This window comes from Anoplophora glabripennis, unplaced genomic scaffold, assembly GCF_000390285.2.
Source record: "Anoplophora glabripennis isolate ALB-LARVAE unplaced genomic scaffold, Agla_2.0 scaffold186, whole genome shotgun sequence".
NCBI classification, from domain to species: Eukaryota; Metazoa; Arthropoda; class Insecta; order Coleoptera; family Cerambycidae; genus Anoplophora; species Anoplophora glabripennis.
Window position 1 is genome coordinate 713,918 of NW_019416662.1, and position 16,680 is coordinate 730,597.

The 16,680-nt window shown below is 32.1% G+C and overlaps 1 protein-coding gene across 2 annotated transcripts in view; it reads right to left on the minus strand.

The window, feature by feature from the left end:
- The window catches only part of LOC108904671 (tyrosine-protein kinase Src42A), an 80,184-nt gene that overhangs the window by 40,597 nt on the left and 22,907 nt on the right, over positions 1-16,680 (minus strand). Inside the window, exon 2 of one of the 2 annotated variants that reach the window (XM_018707310.2) lies at positions 7,540-8,815. In XM_018707310.2, the coding sequence (XP_018562826.1) occupies positions 7,540-8,747 (1,208 nt within the window). In that variant the 5' untranslated portion in view covers positions 8,748-8,815. Of the gene's footprint in view, positions 1-7,539; positions 8,819-16,680 lie in introns of those variants that run through there. The other variant, XM_023455184.1, reaches the window with a different exon arrangement.

The following is a 16,680-nucleotide window of genomic DNA, read 5'->3' on the forward strand; positions in this document are numbered from 1 at the left end:
AAGGTCATGGTTACAATATACCTACGAATGGTCGCATGGGAAAGGTGTGGCATATTCATTCTATATATCGACAATCTACATAAGGAACTACAGGAACGTAATAAGACTAATCCAATTCAATCTATAACACTTGATAGATCAAGAACCTTTATCCTGACAGAAAATGCCTTATTGTCACCATTGTTACTAATAAATAAAACAAAAACTATTACTGACGTCAATATTTTTAAATTAGATTAGAATATGACTAAATTTTTAATAAATATTTGTAATGTTAATAATTGTTTGCAACGCAGTGTATATACGTTGCTTGCCACAGATACCTGATAAGTAATTAATGCATAGCCCGTTCATTAGTCATTCTAGCCACCAAGTAGAAAAACACGTTGCGAGTCGAAAAAATGGAGATAGAAGATCGCCGTTAGCGAAAGAACGAAGTGGGTAAATGTCTGTACTTGGCTCTTATTACCTAGACTAATTACCAGTTTCTTCAGAGGTTTCAGACGTAGAGATTCAGCTTAGTCATCCGAATGGTAGCTCAAACATTCTTATTTTTTTAAAGGAGACAGGACTGACCAACATAACACCATTTTCTATTAAATATTTTACTGATTAATTTAGAAAAATTAAGAAAGCAAATACCTACATTAACTGTCATAGGATATCATTTCTTAGTCACTGAAAATCCTATTAAAAGTATATTTACGGACGTAATTTATAATATTCGGTATAAACCTGATATTCGAATAAGTTCAGGATACGAATTCACGAATCTCGATTTTCAGAACCGCTTTGTGTCTCGGTTGAAGAACTTTTAATAATTACTACTATTCGCCAATAAGGAATGCTAATTATTTTTTTATGCCAAATCCTGAAACAAAATTGTATCATCTAAAACTAACTTTGATGTAAGAGGTAGATTTTTACATGAAATATATTACCTCATCCCAACGGAAACGACTTCAATACTCATTTCATTATAGCGACCATTAGCTTAAAATAAATCAAATGTATGGCAACAAAGAAATAACAAATCAACCTGATTAATCTGAACGATTGTAATAAATAGAATGTGTGGAATTCTAATTTGGCAGAGGATTTTCCCTGCACATAGAAGACACTGTGATAAAATTCACAAAATTGTTCCTAAAACTGTGGCAGGAACAAATTGTATCAAACGTTCATACAACGTTGTTTGAGAACTTGAGAAAATCTACAATTTGTTGGTAATTATTCACTAAATTCGTTCCTGTAACAATTTTAGGAATTGCGTGAATTTTCATGACAATTTTTTTCAGTGTGGAACAAGCATTTTTGGCTCCGTGAAAAAATAATTACATGTATTTGTTCCTCTCAAACTTTAACTCAAACAAGATTTTATTAGTAAATATGTTTTAAGGGAATCAATAGAAGAAATTTTGTCTTTAAAATTACCTTTTTGCATACCTAGATGTTGGTATTAAACAAGATATATGACTTCATTAGATGATAATTTTAGGAAAATGTTTATACTCAAGTTGAATTTAGTTTTAGTACTTTTAAAAGAAAGTAAACGCACAAGATATTAAAAATATATTTTAAAAAAGTATTACTTAATCAAAATGGAAAAAAAATTTTTGAAGGCTGATAACTTTTTAATGAAGCAAAATCCTGATCTAAATCGTTTTGTTTTCGTCCAAAGAAGGTAGCACTGTGTATGGCTTATTCTTTTCTGGATACCCCGTATATTAAATAAGCAGAAGCAGACTGACTTTGCGATAGTCAATTGCGTTTTTCCCAATAAACAGTGCGTTTTAACGATTTAACAAGAGTCCCCTTTATATGTAAAATTAAATTATATGTATATTGAAACGCATCTAATTTCAAAAAAAAAGTTATGTCAAAAGTTATGTTACGACAAGTCGTGACTAGTACCACAAAATCAGTCAAAAACTGATATCTACATATAGCAGCATCCAAAAATTTCTCTACACCAAATTTCGAAGCATTCTATTGCTTTTTGGAAAAGGGATGACTCAAATTTTATTTTCAAATTAAAAAAAATCAGATACACCGTATCACTATCTCAAAAACAAAAAGCGATAACATGGTCAATAGGAAAAAATCTTCCGCTCCTGAATTTGATACATTTTACCAAAACACCCTGTACGAAGATCACTTTGGTTAGGTAGACAGTTCACGAGTGACGGTAGGTCGGTCGATACGTGTAATTTTACAATTATTTAAACATAAATTCTATTATAAAAGAAGCTAAACTTAATGTAAACTATGTTTGGCAGATTATGAAGAAGATTCACCAGAACACTGGCAATTTTTTACTTAAAAAAGACATTCTATTATTAACTTTCCTATGTTTTACTTTATTTTAACACAGACATATTCAAAATAAAAATTTTAAAATCATTTCATCAAAGTTGAACATGTAAAAAGCTACAGAAAGATCTTTTTGTTTTCACATTATGCTTAGGATAGTTTCATCTTTCCGAAGTCAGTTGAACATGTATAAAAACGCCTAGCAATAAAATCTAATGAGTTTCATAGGCGTCCCTAAAAAAGTTTTCTGCTAAAGGTAAAAAATAATAATAATTTGTATATCATGTGTAGAAAATTTCTATTATACGTTCATTTGGCCAACAACATATTTTAATTATTTATGTCCTCAAACGATTTTATTATATTGATGGTAAATTTTGGTTACGACAAATCAAAAAACATTCACATTTTCATTAAAATATATTATTGCACTGCACTGCTAGGCAATTTATCAATAACTGAAATTTATGGCCAGTCGCCCAGTGCGGCTGTGTGTGTACGCCGTTTGTACGCGCGCGCATTCTTCAACTGGGTGTATACATTTTTACCACCTCCAGTTTGCATACCTAGATTTCTGAAATTGAAGAACATTCGTTTGATAAGATTGTTAGAAAAGAAATGTTATGAATTTATGTGAATTAGTTTAATACCTTTAAACGAGAGTAAAGAACAATTGCAAATTAAAAATATGATGTTATTTTATAGAGACCCATCTCCGGTAGCTTTTGGCCTTAATAATCATCATCATCACAGTCACGACCAGTCCACGCGAAACCTAAGGATCAGTACAGTTTGCCACCGCCTGTACATTGTCTTACACGCAGTGCTGCTACATATAAATGGCGTAACCGACAGCATCGGGCAAACATCCAGTCGCATGGCGCCAGCGTCTCCGTTCGACCGACTATCGTGGTTGCTACGGCCGTTTTCCTCATTCTTGTTTTATAATTGAATCGTAAAACAGAGAGAAACCGTACAATTAGCTTAATTATCCACGCTGGATTCCGACATCTGTATAAGAATAACAATTTCTAAACGTTTCCTTGAAAAAACTTTTTTCTGCGCGGATAAATCCACGAATACCTCGAGTTTTTTTTTCTCATATTTAGCCAATAATAGACGCGAGAAAACGCACAAACAACGTACAAAATGAGAAATTCAACTCCTTTTGCAATCAATCCACTCATGCCCATTGCGGGTACAAGTTCATGCTTCCGTTCGTTTTGATTTATTAAAGTTCTTTTTTTATTCCAGGCGAACATGTTCACGAACAATGTTAGCAATGTTTAAATGTTTACTAACATTCACAATAACGTTTGTACCATAGTAACACTGTTCGCTAACGAAATTCAGAATGCTCCACGTCCACAATGACGAGAACTAAGCGAAGTAACTGTTCGTTAACAGTGTGCGCAAAGAATGTTTGCAAACTTTGAATTTCTACTAACATTTGTAACACTTGTTTATTTTTAATGAAAACTATGGTGGCTGCTTTAAATCAAACCTCAGCTGTTAGCACGGAATGCGCCAGCCAATCGTTTATTTGCCCTTGAGATAATGTAATTTTTGAGTATATAATGTAGCCCGGAACGCCGAAACTAAGAGAGGTGGTTCTTTGTGATAGTGATGCCTGGCCAGCGCCCGAATAAGGTTGATTATACAATATACAATATTTTTAAACGTAATATTTTATACGGCATTTTTGCAACAACAATTAAAGTTTATATTGCATTATACAAGTGAAACTCTTGATTTGTGGATACCTACACAAAAAATGTTAATAAATTATATTACTTACTTATTTGTTTGAGAAATAAATAAGTGGGGGGTGAAAACTCTCATTTGAAATTCATTTCAAATAATCAAAGAAACGCTCAACCATGACATGATATGTCACATGTAAGAATAATGTATGTCGTCTTGCAACAGGGAGGCAACTCATGTATACTTTACACCGTCGTTAATTCTTTAGTCGATAAAATATTCTTATATACCTGTATGTACGTATTCTATAATTTGTTTTTTTTTGACAAATTTAACACTGCTGCGACAGCATACAAAATGAGATCATCATTATATAACATCTTGATAAGTTTTTCAGAAGTGTTCAATAAACATTAGACTTTTTAAAATGCATACCAGCCTACTTGAGCAAGAGTATTCTGAAAAGACAGAAATTATAAATGTTATTTTTACCTTAAAATTAATATTCTTGTTGAAGTCTAAATTTTTACTTTGATTACATTAATCCTGCATCAAGTTTAAGGTGTGTGGCAGTTACAATTTCACATGCTAAAGTTTATCCCAGCCCAGAACAGGAGTTACGTCATGGTGTCGTTATTAGTTTTCTCATTTGAATAAGTTACCATGGACTTATTTTGGTATATTGGTAATATGACTAAGTATTCATTTCAATCTAAAACATCCGAAACGTTGTTCGCGAACAATTTTCGCTAACTTCTGGATCAAAACTTGAGAATATACAGGGAAGTTTATGAATTTTTACTAAACATTTTTTTGGCCGTAGCTTCGAAATTGGATTTGTAGGAATTAATTTTTATTTGGTACCATGCGATATTGAAGAAATCTTGATGTAAGAATACCAAAATCCAGAGAATTTACATTCCTACGTGAACCAATCAGAAAAGATCACCTCGTATACCTTTTTCACTATTCTATATGTATAGCATACCGAAAGTATACGAATCAGTGAGCAAAATGAGAGTATATCAACCCTTTGATGGCATGTGAAATAGAAAATTCATAAATCACTTCTTATCCGCAAGTTTTGAACTAAGATGATTATTTCCTTTTCACTTGATTTACTCTGAAATGTGAGTGAGACAACCTACAGAGTATACGTCATATCTTAAACGTGATTCTTACTCAATGCCTACAAAGCATTGGTTTGTATGCGCTGGCAGAGAGTGACCTACAAATTTCTAAGTTAATATGAATTTTAGGTGTGATTTATAATTTGTAGGTTATATCTCACCCACACTGAAAACATGTCGGTAGATAGACACGCAAATAGCTTAACCGTTTGTCGGTCGTTTTACCGAAGAAGTAATGGATTTGAAATCGGTCTATGGTTAGTGATTCTGCTCACGAATGATCTTAACTAAATATTTGGAGTATACTCAATGCTGGATGGGGTATGTAGCCAGCAGAGTAGTTGTTTACCACAATATGACCATTTAAATATAACTTCTGTATTCAATTTTTTTTTCGTAAAATAAGACAGGAGGGTTGCGACAATCATTATTAGTTCCAAGTACAAATTCAGTAAAAACGAAACAAATTTTTTTTGGGAAAAATCCTCGAACAGGTCGATTTTTAATTTAAAAAATACATATTTTAACATAAAAGGCGATTTTCAACCGTCATTTGTTTTCGAGTAATTACGTCATCGACATTTTTTTTAAATAGCAACCCCCTATTTTTTTTCTTGATTCTGAAAGATCGTTTCATTGTCGATCGGACAGTATTAAAATGTAGCCATCATACATTGGAAAGTTTTCGAGTAAATGACGATTAAATGTTAGAAAACGTAAATTTTATTCATTAAAAGAATAACAATTCCTATGTCAAGCAAATACAATTCATTACGTTTTCTACCTAAAATAAGTGTTCGAATTGCCACCCACCGACTTCTTGACAATACGCAAGTCTGTGTAGAAATTCTTCTTGCACATTATGCATTATTTCTGGTGTAACTCAGTGTATTTCATCTATAATACAATTTTGGAGTTGTTCTAAATTATGTGGTCTATTAACGTACACTTTGGATTTTAAGTAGCCCCATAAGAAATAGTCCAGGGGTGTAAGATCTGGGGATCTCGCGGGCCATTCTATCGGTCTTCGTCTGGCGATCCACCTCCTAGGAAAACAATTGTCCAGAAAATCTCGAACAGGGCGCGCATAGTGCGGAGGTGCACCGTCTTGCTGAAACCATATGGTGTCATCAGGAATATCAGGGTCATTATCGTTAGGAAAAATTACTGCAAGCACTGGAACAAGATCATTTTGTAAAAAATCTAAATATCTTTCTCTTGTAAGGGTTCCTTCAAAGAAGAAAGGCCCTACTATTCTGTTGTCAATTATTCCAGCCCACACGTTTCATTTCTGTGGATGTTGGGTTTGTGTCTCTGTCATCCAATGAGGATTTTTACCTGAAACTTTGACGGTTCACTGTACCATTGAGACAAAACGTGGCCTCGTCTGAAAAAAGTATTTGCCGGTGTAAATCTCTATTTACTTGACATAAATCCAACATAATTTCACAAAAGTGTAAGCGGCGGTCGGGATTGTCTTCATTGAGTTCCTGCATAAATTGAATTTTGTAGGGATGATATTTTTCCTGCCTCAGGATACGTCGCACTGTGGTCTGACTAATTTCATTGTTCAATGCAACCAATAGTGAAGTATTATTATCAGGATTATCTACCATACTTATCAAAATGTTCTGTTTGTGATCTTCACTAACGCTTGGACGTCCAGGTTTTGGAATATCTATACAACATTGCCAGTTTCTCTAAATTTAGATTCTATCTTACTGACTGTTAATTGGCTGATACGGCAATCTGGATGTTTTTCATTAAATAAATCGCAAACTTCCTGCTGCGTTCTAGTCTTATCCCCGCATCCGATAATAATTAAAATTTCAATTCTTTGTGTGACAGTTAAATGTGTCATAATACTTTAAATTCAACAATAATTTTTATATCGCTTACAATACTTAGAAAGTCGGTAAGACAGTGACACTTTGTAAAAATTTACACCTACGTGATCCATAAAAAACTTCAGGCATTTCGAAAAACTAAATTTGATAACGTTTTTGCTTTATTTTAATTGATTTGTGTTTTCTAACATTCAATCGTCATTTACTCGGAAGCTTTCCCATGTAAGATGGCAACATATTTTAATACTGTCCGATTGACAATGAAACGATCTTTCAGAATCAAGAAAAAAAAATAGGGGGTTGCTATTTTAAAAAAAATTCGATGACGTCATTACTCGAAAACAAAAGACGGTTGAAAATCGCCTTTTATGCTAAAATTTTTTAAATTAAAAATCCGACCTGTTCGAGGATTTTTCCCAAAAAAAATTTGTTTCGTTTTTACTGAATTTATTCCATTCTTTAAGAGCGTACGGTATATTAAAAGTTGGAACTTGGAGAAAAACAAACAAATATTGGTTAAAAAATTACGTTAAGGAACAACTTACTGTTGGCTGGCAAGATCAGTGCAACCGTTATCAGAGGAGGCGCTGAGCTTCCTCTTGTTCCTACTCCACGCCTGCCACTGCTTCTTGAGCCTCCTCTCGGAGTTCTTGGCGTTGAGGTGTTTCTTGACGAATTTCTGCCACTGGGTTAAGCCGTCGGAGTCATCACATTCAGAACAACTACTATTAGAACCTACACTACTTTTCCTACTGTTCATAGTACTGTCGCACCAGGACGATTTTCTACTTTCCGGAGTAGAGGGCGTGGTGAGACTGGACTTCCTCGACTCGAAGCCGGAGGAGGACGATTTCCTTTCCACGAAACTGCTCTTCCTGCTGTCCGTGGGAGAGGAGATCGTTATGTCGACGGCGGAGTGCCTCCGCGCGGGAACGTTGTCGAATGCGATCTGGCTGTTCTGTTGCTTCAGCCAGCGAATGACGTGCTCGTTCTTGTCTTCTTCCAGAGAATCCAAGGGAAAATCGTTCAGGTTTTCGTATATCTTCTCTTCCCTAGGTACGTAGCTCATCTTCCTCGTCCTAGGCTGCACCTCCTCGAAGGTGTGATCGATGTTATTCAGCATCTTCGACCTCGGTTGATTATCGAATTCCGCGGTGCTCGACCTTCGGGATTTGTCGACTTCATCGTCTGGAATCTGTTCTATTGCGCTGACTATGTCGTTGTCGAGGGCGTCCTTGCTGTACTTGCAGTACTTCTTGAGCAGCCTCAGGACGATCTCGTCGTTCTCTTTAGATACCCTATCAGTCTTCTTATTGTTATCAGTCTCTGACTTTAATAAATTATTAATAAATAAATTATCTCTATCTAACGACCGTAGCTCTGGCATGGAGGGCCTCCTGGGCTGCTCCATCACTTTGTCCTCCGGGATCTGACCGAGGCTGACCTTCCTCTCGGCGACCTCCCTTCCCCCGTTCTCAGTCAATTTTATCACATTTTCGCTATCTACACCTAAATTCTTATCCTCTAAGTTCTTCGACTGCTGGAGCATGAGCTGCTTGTGCTTGTCGGTGAGTTCGGTGAAGCCGTTGTCCTGCAACACCAGCTGTTTGTTGGCCACCCTCTGGAGGAACTCTGAGATGGCGGCCCAGTGGGCCTGGGTGAGGACCCCATGCAGCCTGATCGACGATAGCTGCAGGGGAATCCATTTATCGTCCTTATAGCACCAAACGACACCACCACTTACATTAACCATACTTCATGTAACTCATTAAAACTGGTTTGGAAAGGCGGCAAATGTCTTCTTTTCGTTCGCCCTTTGAGCTATAAATAAATTAAGGGATTAATGTAGCGTCAACGAGGATTCGGGATGCCTTGGTTATTTTTACCGCACAAGAAATCTCTAACCGCCGAGTTTCTATTAGAAAAAAACATGAATAATTTGTCAATTGAAATGTTTAATTATTATTATTAATGACTATACCTAGGTATAAATATTTGTATATTGATACAAAAATGCGGGAATACCCATTATTTCAAAATTATGAGAAAATTTATTATATTTGAAACAAGATTGTATAAAACAAATTAATGTACAGGGTGTCCCACTTAATTTTCCCACCCCATTTATCTCGGTTAGTTTTGAAGATATAAAAATTTTGTTGAATAAAAGTTGTAGTGTTTTTATGAAGTTTCTATTTGTAACAACAAAAAAACATTTTCACATTTAAATGTCTATGTGACAGATACAACTTATTATTTTTTTAATGGAATACCTTGTAATTTATCACATTTTTAGATGTAAAATTTTATTCTGAACAAAAGTACATACTTACTGTCGAAATAAATGAAATCAACCCCTGAGTTTGGAAACCGATATTAAAAAAACGTAGGGGCAAAAAAAAATTGAAATTTGGACCATATATAGCCTCACTATTACTCTATTGTGTGCTAAAATTTCAGTTAGTTTCGTTATCCCATTTTTTAATTATTAATGAAAATGTTGAAAAAAACACGGTTTTCTGCCTATAAAATTGATACTTCTTACTTTAACTCGTCGTAATTTTATTATTCAAATTTTACTGACGATGAATCGAACTATTGTCTTTAGTATTGTGAAAATCATTTGTCTCAAAAGCAAAAATATTGCGTTCTTTAAATAAAGAAAAAAAACTGACAGGTAGTAAATAACTATAAACAACAATTCGAAAAAATTTGTTAAAATAATACAGTTATAAATATGATATTCTTAAAAACAGTATTGGAATGGTCAATTACGTTAATTATAACTGTATTATTTTAACAAAATTTTTTCCGATTGCTGTTTACAGTTATTCACTAGGTACCTGTCAGTTTTTTTTTCTTTTTTTAAAGAATTTAATATTTACGGAGGTAGACTCCCTTCTGTTTTGCTTAAAAATAAAAAAAGAGCTTTTCAGATAAATGACCTTCAGGGTATTAAAGACAATAGTTCGACTTATCGTTAGTAAAAATTTGGAATTTTTTTATCAATTAACAAAAAATTACGAGTTAAAGTGAGAGATGTCAATTTTGTAGGAAGAAAACCGTAATTTTTTCAACATTTTCATTGATAACTAAAAAATGGAATAACGAAACTAACTGAAATTTTAGCACACAATAGTGAGGCTATATATGGTCCAAATTTCAAATTTTTTTTGCCCTTACATTTTTTTAATATCGGTTTCCAAACTCAGGGGTCTATTTCATTTATTTCGATAGTAGGTATGTAAGATATGTGGCACTTATTTTTGTCAGTTTGTTGAACATTGTAAAATATTGGAAAACTGCTATCGATGGAGCCAGTGGTCCCAAAAATGTTTTTCTCGTATTATTGTGGTAAATAGGCACTAAAAAATATTTTATTTGCAAAAAAACATTTCAGCCACGAGTTTTTGGAACTCGATCTAATTATTTTTCAAATATCCTCTCTAAGTATAAACACCTTGTATACGAAATGAGAAAGTTTGACAGATCGGTATCTAGAATGTATTTTATCAAAACGTCTGCAATGAATTGCGAATAAAACTGATACTATAAGTTATGTGAAGTTGGGGCACGTGTTGGGTTGACACCTGACGGCCTAATTATCTTCAATGTTGTCTACCAATTATCTAAGTGAAATAAGGCTCATCTAAAGGTTGCAAAAAACTAAAAATTACTGTTTTCTTAATGTTATATATATTATCTATATAAAATTTTAAAAAAAAATACAAAAATATATACAGTATGCTTATTTTTAATATAATTTATTACGACGATCTTATTCCCTTTTTTAGAAAAATTTCAATTAGCTCTCGTATTTTTACTTTCTTATAATGATATTAAGTTAATTCAAATAAATTTAATTTTTTTCCTAAAAAATCTTATCAAATGAAGTCANTTATTGAAAATGTTGAAAAAATCACGGTTTTCTGCCTATAAAATTGATACCTCTTACTTTAACTCGTCGTAATTTTATTATTAAAAATCCAAATTTTACTGACGATAAATCGAACTATTGTCTTTAGTATTGTGAAAATCATTTGTCTCAAAAGCAAAAATATTGCGTTCTTTAAATAAAGAAAAAAAACTGACAGGTAAGTAAATAACTATAAACAACAATTCGAAAAAATTTGTTAAAATAATACAGTTATAAATATGATATTCTTAAAAACTGCATTGGAATGGTCAATTACGTTAATTATAACTGTATTATTTTAACAAAATTTTTTCCGATTGCTGTTTACAGTTATTCACTAGGTTACCTGTCAGTTTTTTTTTCTTTTTTTAAAGAATTTAATATTTACGGAGGTAGACTCCCTTCTGTTTTGCTTAAAAATAAAAAAAAGAGCTTTTGAGACAAATGACCTTCAGAGTATTAAAGACAATAGTTCGACTTATCGTTAGCAAAAATTTGGAATTTTTTATCAACTAACAAAAAATTACGAGTTAAAGTGAGAGATGTCAATTTTGTAGGAAGAAAACCGTAATTTTTTCAACATTTTCATTAATAACTAAAAAATGGAATAACGAAACTAACTGAAATTTTAGCACACAATAGTGAGGCTATATATGGTCCAAATTTCAAATTTTTTTTGCCCTTACATTTTTTTAATATCGGTTTCCAAACTCAGGGGTCTATTTCATTTATTTCGATAGTAGGTATGTAAGATATGTGNCACCGTTTTGGCTGTACCCTATAAAACTATCGAAAATCAACCACCCTGTACATTGTAAAATATTGGAAAACTGCTATCGATGGAGTCAGTGGTCCCAAAAATGTTTTTCTCGTATTATTGTGGTAAATAGGCACTAAAAAAATATTTTATTTGCAAAAAAACATTTCAGCCACGAGTTTTTGGAACTCGATCTAATTATTTTTCAAATATCCTCTCTAAGTATAAACACCTTGTATACGAAATGAGAAAGTTTGACAGATCGGTATCTAGAATGTATTTTATCAAAACGTCTGCAATGAATTGCGAATAAAACTGATACTATAAGTTATGTGAAGTTGGGGCACGTGTTGGGTTGACACCTGACGGCCTAATTATCTTCAATGTTGTCTACCAATTATCTAAGTGAAATAAGGCTCATCTAAAGGTTGTAAAAAACTAAATAATACTGTTTTCTTAATATTCTATATATTATCTATATAAAATTTAAAAAAATACAAAAATATATACAGTATGCTTATTTTTAATATAATTTATTACGACGATCTTATTCCCTTTTTTAGAAAATTTTGTATTAGCTCTCGTATTTTTACTTTCTTATATGATATTAAGCTAATTCAAATAAATTCAATTTTTTTCCTAAAAAATCTTATCAAATGAAGTCAAGCAATGTTCTTCGATACCATAAAGCTTAGTATGCAACAGACATCCCCCCCCCAGACAAGATTCTTAATTTCATTAGACAAAAACTTGTTCGGAAAAAAAATTGAGTTTATTTGAATTGGTTTAATACCTTTATAAGAATATAAAATGACTTTATTACCCTCCCCAACTTTATTCTAAAAATCTAGAAGCTTCAAAATATGAAGTCAAAAAAAAAACTAAAACCAAAACAAATCAGGTTGATTTCGAAACATCCTTTATATATTTGGCTCGAGTAATTGTATCAGAACTATTACAGTTAAAATGTACGAGATATAAATATAAATTCGATAATGCGAATAATAGGACGGAGATTGTGATATTAATATAGATCGCATGCTTTTTACACCTCGACGTAAATGGAGACCTATTTACATAGACGCTATGTAAACAATGCATTCTAGGAAAAACTTAAAAGTGTAGTGGCTTTTTTGGATTTAATTTCTAGGTTAAATTTGCAAATCTACAATGTCAGTGACACTGTTCTCTTTCTGCTTTCTTTTAAATGTCAATAACTGATTTTAAAACTCACTGGGGCATGTAATACTTGTAATATTTACAGTGGACCGATGTTGTACGTACTTTGCAATAGAAAAGGTACAAAAGATTGAGGAAGGTTTTGTTAGTAATAAAACTACTAATTTATTCCAAAAAATTATTTAGTAGTAAAATCAGTGGCCACTATCAGACTACTAAATTTGATGACATCAAAAAAAGTTAATTATTTTTTTCGAATAATGTTTTGTTTTATATTCAACTTTCATTTAATCAGAGAACATATGTCTACCAACAAGAAGAGTTTGGTTAGTTTGATAGTTTTGTGAAACTAGTTATGATGGTTCACGTCTTGAAATTGTTACATTGCAAGCATTGAAAATTGTCATGGCATATCAATTCTCTCAGATTTTGTTAAAGTTTTCGAAACTCTACTATAGAATATTATATATTGCTCTATAACAAAAAAATACTTCACCTTGATTAGCGAGGTTTTCTAGAGGAGCCTTCAATTCAACAAAAATAAACAATTTATAACAATTTCTCGAAAGCTTTTGGCAGTGTAGGCCACAACATCTTAAGTAAAAAATTAAATAACTTTGGCTTTAATTATCTATACTGCAGTATTGTCAACTATAGACGTGAAGTACGAGTAAGATATAATAATAATAATAACAAAGTATTACATTTAACGATGTATTGCTAACTTTTTCATTTCTATTATCTGGCTAGAATACAATATGTTCAGTATAATGGTATATGGTCATAATTTCACCTGGAGTACCCCAAGGATCACATTTGGGACTACTATTATTGACTATGTTTATGAATGATCTTTGATGCATTCTCACGTGGCATAAAATATTTTATGCAAACGATCTCAAACTATTTACTGAAATAACTAACGACTATCAAATACTACAAAGTGATTTGAACGAACTTTTTAACTGGTATTCTTTTAATAACGTGGAAATAAATATTTTTACACGCAAAGTAGTTTCATTCACACGAAAAATATATTGTGCAAAATATTCATATTCATGTAACCATACGGAGCTTTCTAGATCATTTCTTTCAATGATCATGTCACTGTAACAACTAATTCCGAATTTAAGATTTTAGAAATTACAATTGAAAACTTGAGTTTTTTATTTCTCCGTTCAAAATTGAATATCTTCGTCTACATAGTTTGGAATCCCTTTTATGAAAATAATACTCATATGATAGAAAACGTACAAATAAATTTTCCTGAACAAATTGTTGCTGGAAAAATTGGAAAGATTTTCTATGCAATGCTTACAAAAGAGGTATTATGTTTACATCCAGGTTTACACAGTTCATACACTTTTTACATTCGAAATATCAACCCTCAAAGGTCACACTAGTGCGAATTCGCACCACCGTTTTTTTTTACAGCTGGCATTTCTCAGGTAGTAGCTGCCGAGAATTCTCCCCACCACGATAATTCCTTCTACAGCCCAAACAGTCGAGCCGTACCGCAGCTGGCCTCAGTCTGTTATTATCTGGCAAATTAGTGACTGAAAAGTCCGATAGTGTGGCTTTAGTGTGGGGGGCAAAAGTGTGGTTGAATTTATATTGTATAATCTAGAAATAAAGTGAATAAAAATGCAAATTTCCGATTTTTAACACCTTTATTTTAAGTGTCGAATAGACTAGAACGTTGTTTGTTTAGTTATTGCTAATAATTAACTATCTTTTTCATTAATAGTTTAATTGTAACATGTATTTGTCAATATTTATGGATAAAGTTGTTTAAATTAACATTTTTATACAAAAATAAACATNATAGTGTGGCTTTAGTGTGGGGGGCAAAAGTGTGGTTGAATTTATATTGTATAATCTAGAAATAAAGTGAATAAAAATGCAAATTTCCGATTTTTAACACCTTTATTTTAAGTGTCGAATAGACTAGAACGTTGTTTGTTTAGTTATTGCTAATAATTAACTATCTTTTTCATTAATAGTTTAATTGTAACATGTATTTGTCAATATTTATGGATAAAGTTGTTTAAATTAACATTTTTATACAAAAATAAACATCAATTTACAGAAAAGGAGCCAAAAATCATTTCAAAAAATGCCTATGGAAAAAATCGATAACATTTTATAAATTATATAAAAATATAGACTTTGACCTTCAAAATCATTTTTTACTTTTTTTCTAGCCATTATTTATAAAAAAAATACGAATTTAAAAAAAATTATTTTTCGAAAAATGTTTTTTTTTCAATCGCAATTTTTAGAAACAATTTTTTTTTTCAAAACTAATTACATCATTCGATTTCTCGGAAAATTTTACGCCAGTTTTGATATAAATACGTTATGTTTTAACAAATAAAGAAGACATGAAGGTTCAAAGATTGGCAAAATCCCAATTCGCACTAGTGTGACTTTTAAGGTGACCCACCCAAAGTGTGACCTTTAAGGGTTAAGTGATAAATACGAATTACGAGTGTGAAATTTAACGCAGTTTTTTTTTTATTACGCTGGGCTCTGTTCTACAGCTATGTAATATGGAAGCATGTCTTCCTCAGCGCACGAACCGTTCTTGAGTCTTAAGAGCGACGACTCTCGGTTGAAAAACCCTGTACGTATCGAGAATATACAGTCGGTCGCGTCTGCCGGTACATCCATATCTGCAACGCAGCACCCATCAAACGAGATTAATTGGAAAATACCGTTGTGTACTCTAGACAACCTCAAAGGCTGTTTTCTTATAAGGAATTCTAAATTTAGCTTTTATTTCCATCGTAATATCGCATGTTCCAGTTAGATGGCGAAATAATATCCTATTCTAACAGTAGTTTAAAAAAACTTTCGAATCTTTTTTCTAGTACCGGTTCTCTTATGGCTTGAACTCGCCAGGAATTTTGGTATCAGGCACACACGCTCATGTACGTAATAGATCGTTTAAGGAACCGACGACACGGCTAATCTTGAGATAACGATTAGATTACCCGAAGATGCGACGTTTCTTTAGCTGCTATACGAGTCCTCAACCATCACCAGGATCCAGGATGCATATAACTCCCAACGATTTGCTAGTTTTCTAGGTAGATTTGAAAATGTTCCTGTTTACGAAAATCCAAGTTCTTTAATCGCCATTTCCTATATTTTGTCAATATCTACAACGTACATATTTTACAGTGTCATTCTTTAAAAAATTATACACTGACCGCCATAAAATTTGCAACAGATATGGAACATTTTTGAAAAAACTTTTTTTTTAATTTTCTAGTGTCTGAATGCCAAATAAGGGCATCTTGATATACAAGGTGTTTTTTTTATTTAGCAGAAAATAAAATTATTTTAATCAGTTAAGATTTAAGAAATATATAGGTATACACTTTTCGAAAAATAGGTATACGGAATTTTTCGAAAAATATGTGGAACTCAATTCTAAGAGCTTTAATTAATTAATAATACTGTACAAAATCAGTAATTCTTTTGTCAAATTATTAAGAACTCTATTATGAAAGTTACTATTTACATACTCCATCAACTGATAAAGCTGACCTTTAAATAAAACAACAAAAGAAAACAATAAAGAGAGAGTATACAGGTAATGTGTAAAAATTTTGTTATTAAAATTATAGCTAAGCCCAGTAACTTATAATACAAAAAAAATTTTGAAAAAAAAAATATAAACTAATAGTCAATCTAATAATAACCTTTATACCAGAGAAAAGATACAGTAATTCGACAGATACTATACATTTAAATTTTGTAAAAAGACAAAAGATAAATGTACAAAATTAACAGTGTTGAACATAGATAGAACTAGATAATAAAAAA